Source organism: Mus pahari, chromosome 6, assembly GCF_900095145.1.
Source record: "Mus pahari chromosome 6, PAHARI_EIJ_v1.1, whole genome shotgun sequence".
NCBI lineage: Eukaryota > Metazoa > Chordata > Mammalia > Rodentia > Muridae > Mus > Mus pahari.
Window position 1 is genome coordinate 17,248,500 of NC_034595.1, and position 9,872 is coordinate 17,258,371.

The 9,872-nt window shown below is 51.0% G+C and overlaps 2 protein-coding genes across 2 annotated transcripts; both read left to right on the forward strand.

Annotated features, from left to right (window-relative positions):
• The first annotated feature begins 736 nt into the window (after window positions 1-736).
• Window positions 737-4,288, forward strand: LOC110323685 (alpha-1-acid glycoprotein 1). The gene is made up of 6 exons (XM_021201030.2): window positions 737-870; window positions 1,225-1,367; window positions 1,574-1,644; window positions 2,205-2,312; window positions 2,450-2,553; window positions 4,102-4,288. Exons 1-6 carry the CDS (start codon window positions 754-756, stop codon window positions 4,165-4,167), a joined length of 609 nt encoding a protein of 202 aa, XP_021056689.1. The 5' UTR covers window positions 737-753; the 3' UTR covers window positions 4,168-4,288.
• A 2,232-nt stretch (window positions 4,289-6,520) lies between these two features.
• LOC110323694 (alpha-1-acid glycoprotein 1-like) lies at window positions 6,521-9,816 on the forward strand. The gene is made up of 6 exons (XM_021201043.1): window positions 6,521-6,637; window positions 6,993-7,135; window positions 7,343-7,413; window positions 7,957-8,061; window positions 8,192-8,295; window positions 9,751-9,816. The coding sequence occupies exons 1-6, from the start codon at window positions 6,521-6,523 to the stop codon at window positions 9,814-9,816; spliced, it is 606 nt and encodes a 201-aa protein (XP_021056702.1).
• Window positions 9,817-9,872: the final 56 nt, after the last annotated feature.

Here is a 9,872-nt window from a genome sequence, read left to right on the forward strand (position 1 = left end):
GTAATCTCAAGCTCCCAGCAATGACTCTGTGCCTCAGCAGGAGTCACCAGGCCAGTCCCTTACAATAGTTTTCGAGAGTGTTCATTATGTAGACAAAGATCAAACTATATCAGGCAGGAACTAGAACCAGATATTGACTGGATGCTTGGCACAGACCCTGGATTGGGCACACACTGACCTGGGCAGATCCTTTCCTGCTGTAGATACTGGGACCTTTGCTGAACTAGATGTTCTACTCAGATTCACCCCTTTGCTGGGCACTTGGCTGTCTTCAGGGCTGGGTAGTGGTCCCCAGGAACATCACACTCCTTTGGAAGCTAATCCATCTTTGCTCTTGGCCCTCAACTTGATCCCCTAAGTGTCTTCTAAGTTCACTATGAACCCTGACTTGGGACCCCTTCATAACACCCTTGAGAGGTTGATGTATGTGTAGGTTTCACTCCTTTTAGGCAGCTTCATGGGATAAGAGAGGGATGGGACCCCTGTACGGGACCTAAGTATCATCAGGCTAGTCCTTGACCATGAATCAGCCACTCTGGTGTAGGAGAGGAGCCTATGTCGGGGTCGGTGGGCTGAGGGAGCTGCACAAAACTGGCATGAGAGAACATTTTGCACAAGACATTTCCCAAGTGCTGGTGAGACTTTGCCCCTGGCTGCAGTCCCATGCCCTCCCACATCATGTCATAAAAGCCACTGCACCCTCCAAACACCAATTATCTCTTCCCAGGCCTGGTGACTCTGGGTGTCCTCAGCATGGCCCTGTACACAGTTCTTGTCGTGTTGAGCCTCCTGCCGCTATTGGAAGCTCAGAACCCAGAACAAGCCAACATCACCATAGGCGAACCTATCACCAATGAGACCCTGAGCTGGGTGAGTGCCTGCCCGGGGCCTGGACCTGAGCACTGTAGGAGGCTACTCTTTCCTCTCGGCTTTCCCTTCCCTGATGTCTGTGTTCATCTCTGGGCTCCTGGAACTGCCCTTGCCTCTCCTGGAGAACTGGTGGCATCCCCCTGCCTCCAAACCCAGAAGCATCACTCTGAGGTCTCTCAGCATGGCACAGAGCAGTAGGAGGGCTGATTTTTGAACTGCCTATGAGTTTCTGGTCTGGAGCTTCAGTTTTTCCATGTATGGTTCAGAAACCATTGCTTGCCTGCCCCTCATCAAGGCTGGCTACCTAGGTCCGTACTACAAGCCCTGCTCATCTGTGTGCCTGCTTCTCCCCAGCTCTCTGACAAATGGTTTTTCATCGGCGCAGCTTTCAGAAAACTCGAGTACAGTCAGGCAATTCAAACAATGCAGACTGAATTTTTTTACCTTACCACCGACTTGATAAACGACACGATAGAGCTTCGGGAGTCTCTGACAATGTGAGTACTTGAAACAGCCAGTCCACCCCATCCTGAACTCCACTCCTAGATGCCTAGAGACCTGAACAAACTGGCTCTGCCTGGCGTCCCCACCCACCTCCAGGAATGGGGACAGCTGTCTTGTCTACCTGCCTCTTGCTCATTCCCTAACCCAGACTGGTCAGATCACCTCTCCATCAGTTGTTCACATTCTCTTTTCCTTTTAGAAGTGACCAGTGTGTCTATAACTCCACCCATCTGGGATTCCAGAGAGAAAATGGGACCTTCTCCAAGTATGGTGAGGGTGTGAACTCACTGTTTTCTGGGAGTGTATTGCAAGGGTCTGAGGGGAGAGCAGAACAGGGCGGTTAGGTCTGTGAAGTCATCTCTGAGGCTTGGAAGTGGAAGAAGATTTCAACCCGGAGTCCAGCTGCCAGGCCAAACTTGCTTTGACCATTCTTTATGATCCTTTGTGAATTCGGAAGGGAAGCCCATGGGTTGGGAAGACAGTGACTTCAGCCACACCCACATGTCACCAGCGACAGCATGTAGAAGGGCAACCCAAAGCTGGTGGACCAGATCAGGTACTCTGACATTTTAATTGTCCCTAAGCAGCTGTTTTAATGTTTAAGGGGAAGAGTTAACTATGCCCCACCACCACACTACCAAGGCCCCTTTCCAAGGCCCCAACCGTTCCATACCTATGAAGAATGAGAAGTGAGGTTTGCATCCTACAGAGACTGAGCACATGGCAGCCCCAGGGAGCCCCAGGCACTTGTCCATAGCTATATGCTTCCTTCCTTTGGGATGGGGATCACAGCATCATTCTACTGACTCACAAAGGCCTTCCTCCTGCAGAAGGAGGAGTAGAAACCTTTGCAGACCTGATAGTGCTGAAGAAACATGGGGCCATCATGCTTGCCTTTGACCTGAAGGATGAGAAGAAACGGGGACTGTCCCTCTATGGTAGGAACCTCACAGCTGAGGCCTCCAACTCTACTGGGCCTTACACTTGGTCACCCACCCACATCCCATATCCCTACCTGGGCTCCCATTTGCTGGACCCTTACGCATCACACCCCTGGATCCCTTCTCCCTTGCAGCCAAAAAGCCAGATATCACCCCAGAGCTGCGGGAAGTGTTCCAGAAGGCTGTCAAAGACGTGGGCATGGATGAATCAGAAATCATATTTGTCGACTGGAAAAAGGTAAATGAGGAGGCTGTATGATACCAGCCCAGCAGTGCTCCCATTGTCAGTGACCCTAGAGGGTCAGAGGGTCAGAGGGGGCAAGCTTCTGGTTAAGGCAGCACAGTGAGGCAGGTATCTTGCTGTTAAGAGCTCTCCTGCCACTGGGACAGCTGGGATTCACAGAGATCCTAGATGGGCAGTGAGCCTGAGGTGGGGGAGGTTACCTAGGAGATCCTGGAAAGCTTGTGGAGGATAAGGGAAGACCAGGATGGGTGACTGTGGGAACAGCCAGTGCCAGGGTGCCAGGTTTATTCCTGCCCTTCATATTCACTACCTATTGAAGCAGGAGTTGTGATTGACATCTTCCATGCCACCCCAACTCCGGCAAGCCCGATGGCTTTGATAGGCAGGGATGACCCACACTGAGACTCCGTGATGTCCTGTCTAACCTTGTGCTGAGGGAGAGTCCACATCAGCTCTGGCTTTCACCCAGGCGAAGCCATGGGATCAAACAATCAGCTTGCACATAGTTGGAGACATAGAGTCAACACTTTTGTGACTCCATTCTCTGGTCACCTGAGCCTTTCCTGGCATCACCATCGCCAAGATGCCCAGGGGGAGGGGCCTGCATACAGACACTGCCACTGAGCCATTTCACAACATGACTTCCCCACCCCCCAACCAGTCAGGCCAGTAGACTCACCCTGCACCTGCAGACAGAAGTGTTTAGATAATGCCTTCCGTTTTTTGGGATTCTGCTCACATTCAATGGGGTGAATAAGCTGGAGCTCAGAGATGAGGAGCGACTTACCCTAGACTCGTGGTTCTCAAGGGTGGGTCTCAACCTGTATGTAAGGTGTCCTGCAGCTCAGATACTTATGATTTATAACAGTAGCCTAACCACAGTTATGAAGTAGCAATGAAAACATGGTTGGGGTCACCACAACACAAGAAACCGTATTAAAGGTTCACATTATTAGGAAGGGTAAGAACCACTGTTCTGTCACTGCAGGAGAGCCATGGTAGATCCAAATATCCAAGATACAGGTGGTTGACATTACCCTGCCATTGTGGCCAACAACTTTGTTTACCCCCTCACCCATCTGAAAATATGTGTATTCATTGCTAGCATGTGTGAATGTGTGTGTGTGTGTATGTGCATATGTGTGAGTGTATGTGTGCATGTGTGTGTGCGTGTGTGAGTGCATTTGTGTGAGTGTGTTTGTGCATGTGTGTGCATGTGTGTGAGTTTGTGTGCAAAAACTTGCCATAAGACATGTGTGGGTGTCAGAGGACACCAGTGGGCTATGTCCTCTTCTACCATTCTCTCGTGGGCTCTGGTTAAGGCTGGAGTGACTTCAAGCTGCCCCTCAGGCTTACCTACCAGGCCGAGTTTTTGTTCTGTCTGTTTGTTCTATTTTGTTTTGTTTTTGCATCTCACCTTGCAGCCCAAGCTACTCTGCTGTAATTCATAGCAGTCCTCCTGCCTCAGTATTCCCCAACCCAGTCGTGTGCCACCACCCCTGGCTTACTCACTCTGCTCTGCTCCCTCATATCACCTTCTAGGATAAGTGTGGTCAGCAGGAGAAGACGCAGCTTGAGCTGGAGAAGGAGACCAAGAAAGATCCTTAGGAAGGGCAGGCATGGGCTCAGCTCTCTGAACTCCCTGGGCTGTCCCCATGCCCAGCCCACCCCACCNCTCCTGTGCACTTTGATTCTGTCTCTGCAACAATAAANGTTTGCTGACACAGTCAATATCATTTCTTTGCTTGCTTCCTTTTCTTCCCTCCCTCCGTCCCTCTCTCCCTCCTTCCCTCCCGTTGTACAGAGGCCTGAGGGGAGCCTTACCTAAGTCCAAGAAGCACAGCCCAGGGAGTGCATCCTGGAAGGGGCATCTCAGTCAGGCTAGAAGGAACTGACAGAACCTAATGCTCTTCCTAGAATCCCCAAATACTTTAGGGCACAGTTGGGGAAGACAAGGCAGGAGACCCAAGCAGCAGTGAGTGGGGGAGGGGAAAAAAGGTGTACAGTTCCTGTCACAGGGCCTTCACTTCAGAGGTGCAACTATAATCACTGGAAGGGAGGTGACTGGGAAGGTAGGAAGGTTCATGTCAATGCTAACATGGTCACGGTATAAAAGGCCAAGGGTAGGCAACAGGGTAGACTTAGGCCTGGGCTAGAGGGTCTGGATGTCCCCAGGAAGACTCCTCAGGGTGCCCTTGAGGGACACTGTGAGATGACACTGCTTCGTGAGAGGCCAGCTGACATCGATTGCACGATTGTGACTAGGTTCCTGAGGCACTGTCCACTCGGTGGCAAACATAGCGTCTGAGATCATCTTTACACTTGACTGGATTGGCAGTCCCCTAGGGGATGTACTCAGTCTGTGTCTGTGAGGACATTTCCAGAGAGAGCCGCCACCCTGACTGTAGGCAGCACCATTCCTCAGGCTGGGGTCCCCCACTCAACCAAAAGCAGAAAACAAGCTGAGCACCCACAGAGCATCTCTGCCTGCAAAGCTTATGGCTGTCCCCACTGGATGCAGTGTGACATGGTGGACTGTGTCCCTCCTCACCCAGCAGCCTCCCATCATTAGCTCTTTTCAATTATTTTGTCACAGAACTGAGAAGGCACCCTGCTCTGTCTGTCAGTGCACTGGGGCAGAGTAAATCACAGTCGCTGCCACACGCATGCCCAGAGTCAAGCTGGCCACAGGCATAGGGTGCTATGGAAGTCTCTGGAAGGAGACTCTGGCCTTGGGCTTTGTCACACACTTCCTGCTGAGTGTCTCCGACTGTTTCTGGCCTGGGAATCCATGACAGGCCTTGCTCCTCTGGCCTCTCCAGGCAAAGGACAGGAAAAGCAGGAGAGACAGATGTCAGCAGAAGGGTGGACAGATTCTGGAAAGATATGCAGCAAGTACCCTGTGGGAGACCTTACCTGGGTTTCCACTTCCCTGCCTGCATCCTTGTCCTTAGAAACCACAGGCTCTGGATTCACAGCACAGACACAGGTAGCTTTGAAGATTTCTTTTCCCTTTCTTAACGTAATTATTTTTCTACATTAGCTTTTATAATAAAAATAGATTTTTAAGTCTGCCAGTGTGTGAGTGTGTGCGTACGTGTATGTGTGTCAGTGAAATAGATCACAACACTGTAGGCTTGTTCCAACACATTTGCTGCTAATGATGTTTTGAAGCAGCTCACTGTAATCTCAAGCTCACAGCAATGACTCTGTGCCTCAGCGGGAGTCACCAGGCCTGTCCCTAGCAATACTTTTTGAAAGTGTTCACTAAGTAGACAAAGATCAGGCTATATCTATCAGGCAGGAACTCGAACCAGATATTGACTGGATGCTGGGCACAGACCCTGGATTGGGCACACACTGACCTGGGCAGATCCTTTCCTGCTGTAGATACTGGGAGCTTTGCTGAACTAGATGTTCTACTCAGATTCACCCCTCTTTGTTGGGCATTTGGCTGACTCTAGGCTACGTAGGGGTCCCCAGAAACATCACACACCTTCAAAATTAATCCATCTTTGTTCTTGGCCCTCAGCTTGACCCCCTACCTTCTAAGTTCACTACAAACCCTGACTTGGGACCCATTCTTATTACCCTTTGGAGGTTGATGTATGTGTAAGTTTCACTACTGTTAGGCAGCTTCATGGGATAAGAGAGGGATGGGACCCCTTTCTGGGACTTAAGTATCATCAGGCTAGTCCTATACCCACCTTGACCATGAATCAGCCACTCTGGTGTAGGGCAAGAGCCTATGTTGGGGCCGGCGGGCCAAGGGAGCTCCACAAAGATGGCTTGAGGGAACATTTTGTGCAGGGCATTTACCAAGTTCTGGTGAGATTGTGCCAGGGCTCTCCAGCCCCTGGCTGCAGTCCCATACCCTCCCCACATCCTGTTATAAAAGCCACTGCATCCTTCAGCCACCAATTATCTCTTCCCAGCCCTGGTGACTCTGAGTGTCCTCAGCATGGCCCTGTACACAGTTCTTGTCATGTTGAGCCTCCTGCCGCTGTTGGAAGCTCAGAACCCAGAACATGCCAACATCACCATAGGAGAGCCTATCACCAATGAGACCCTGAGCTGGGTGAGTGCCTGCCCGGGGCCTGGACCTGAGCACTGTAGGAGGCTACTCTTTCCTCTCGGCTTTCCCTTCCCTGTTGTCTGTGTTCATCTCTGGGCTCCTGGTACTGCCCGTCCCTTTCCTGGAGATCCTGATGGCATCCCCCTGCCTCCAAACCCAGAAGCATCACTCTGAGGTCTCTCAGCATGGGACAGAGCAGTAGCATGGCTGATTTTTGAACTGCTCGTGGGGTCCTGGTCTGGAGTTTCAGTCAACCCATGTATGGTTCAGAAGCCATCCCTTGCCTGCCCCTCATCACTGCTGACTTCCTAGGTTCGTACTACAAGCCCTGCTCAACTGTGTGCCTGCTTCTCCCTAGCTCTCTGACAAATGGTTTCTCATTGGTGTGGCTACCCGAAATCTTGAGGTCTGGCAGTCAATCCAAGAGGCACAGATGGTATTTCTTTACCTTACCTTCAACTTGATAAAAGAAACGATGGAGATTCAGGTGTATGAAACCATGTGAGTCCTTGTAACTGCCAGACCACCCTGGCCCTGGCCTCCATTCCCAGATGCCTAGAGACCTGAGCAAACTGTCTCTGCCTGGCCTCCACACCCACCTTCAGGAATGGGGACAGCTGTCTTGTCTACCTGCCTCTTGCCCACTCCCCACCCTGGACTGGTCAGATCACCTCTTCCAAAGTTGTCCACCCTTTCTTTGCTTTTTAGAGGTGACCAGTGTGAATATTCCACCACCCATCTGGGATTCCAGAGAGAGAATTCGACCCTCTCCCTGTATGGTGAGGGTGTGAACTCACTGATTTCGGGGAGGGTATTGCAAGGGCACAAGGGGGCAGCAGAACAGGGCAGTGAGGTCTGTGAAGTCATCTCTGAGGGCTTGTAAGTGGAAGGAGATTTCAACCCGGAGTCCAGCTGCCAGGACAGACTTGCTTTGGCCATTATTTATGAGCCTTTGTGAGCTCAGAGGGGAAACCCATGGTTTGGGAAGCCAGTGACTTCAGCCACACCCCCATGTCACCAGGGACAGTACCTAAGAGGGCAACTGAATGCTAGTGGGACAGATGAGACAGTCCCTAAGTAGATGTTTTAATGTTTAAGGGGAAGTGGTAACTATGCCCCACCACCACACCACTAAGAGCCCTTTCCGGGACCCCAGCTGTTCCATATCTTTGAAGAATTGGAAATGAGGCTTATCCAGCAGAGGCTGAACACAGGGCAGCCCCAGGGAGCCCCAGGCACTTGTCCATAGCTATGTGCTACCTTCCCTTGGGGATGTGACTACAGCATCATTCTAGTGTCTCACAAAGGTCTTCCTCCTGCAGAAGGAGGAAAAACCTTTGCCCACCTGATAGTGCTGAAGAAACATGGGGCCTTCATGCTTGCCTTTAACGTGAAGGAGGACAGGAAAAGGGTGCTGACTCTCTGTGGTAGGCCACTCACGACTGAGTTCCCCAACTCCACTGCGCCTTACTCTTAGGCACCCACCCACATCCCACATTCCTCCATGGTCTCCCATCTGCTGGACCCTTACGCATCACACCCCTGGATCCCTTGCAGCTAAAAAGCCAGATGTTACCCCAGAGCTGCGGGAAGTATTCCAGAAGGCTGTCATACACATGGGCATGGATGAATCAGAAATCATATTTGTCAACTGGAAAAAGGTAAATGAGGAGGCTGTATGATAACATCCCAGCAGTGCTCCCATTGTCAGTGAACCTAGAGGCTCAGGGAGGGCAAGCTTCTGGTTAAGGCAGCACAGCAAGACAGGTATCTTGCTGTTAAGAGCTCTCCTGCTACTGTGACAGCTGAAATTCACAGAGATCCTAGATGGGCAGTGAGCCTGAGGTGGGTGAGGTTAAGTAGGAGATCCTGGAAAGCTTGTGGAGGATAAGGGAAGACCAGGATGGGTGACTGTGGGAACAGCCAGTGCCAGGGTGCCAGGTTTCTCTCTGCCCTTCATATTCACTACCTATTGAAGCAGGAGTTGTGATTGACATCTTCCATGCCACCCCAACTCCGGCAAGCCCGATGGCTTTGATAGGCAGGGATGACCCACACTGAGACTCCGTGATGTCCTGTCTAACCTTGTGCTGAGGGAGAGGTCACATCAGCTCTGGCTTTCACCCAGGTGAAGCCATGGGATCAACCAATCACCTTGCACATAGTTTGAGACATAGTCAATACTTTTGTGACTCCATTCTCCATTCTCTGGTCACCTAAGCCTTTCCTGGGATCAACAGCGCCAAGATTCCAGGGGGGAGGTGCCTTCATACAGACACTGCCATTGAGGCATTTCAAAACATGACTTCCCTACCCCCCAACCAGTAGGGACAGTAGATTCACCCTGCACCTGTGGACACAAGTGTTCAGAAAATGCCTGCCACTTGGGGGATTCTGCTCACATTCAATGGGGTTAATAAGCCGGAGCTCAGAGATGAGGAGCGACTTACCCTAGACTCGTGGTTCTCAAGGGTGGGTCTCAACCCATATGGCAGATGTGTCACCCGTCAGATACTTCTGAATTATAACAGTAGCCTAATTACAGTTATTAAATAGCAATGAAAACATGGTTGGGGTCACCACAACACAAGGAAGCGTGTTAAACGTTCACATTATTAAGATGGCTGAGAATGACTGTTGTGACACTGCAGGGGAGCCATGGTAGATCCAAGATACAGGTGTTTGACACCACCCTGCCATTGTGGCCAACAACAGTGCTTCCTCTCCCACCTTAATATATGTGTATTCATAGCTTGTGTGTGTGTGTGCGTGTGTGTGTGTGTGTGTGTGTGTGTGTGTCACTGTGTGGGTACACAAACATGCCATAAGACATGTGTGGGTGTCAGAGGACACCTGTGGGCTATGTCCTCTTCCACCATCATCTTGTGGGCTCTGGTTAAGGCTGGGGTAACTTCAAGCTGCCCCTCAGGCTTACCTACCTTGCCAGGATTGTGTTCTACTTATTTGTTCAATCTTGTTTTGTTATTACTTCTACTATTGCAGTCCATGCTAACCCGAACCTCATAGGAATCCTCCTGCATCTGTTTTCCCAAAACAAGTCGTGTGCCACCACCCCTGGCTTACTCACTCTGCTCTCCTCCCTAAATATCTTCCAGGATAAGTGTGGTCAGCAGGAGAAGACACAGCTTGAGCTGGAGAAGGAGACCAAGAAAGATCCTTAGGAAGGGCAGGCATGGGCTCAGCTCTCTGAACTCCCTGGGCTGTCCCCATGCCCAGC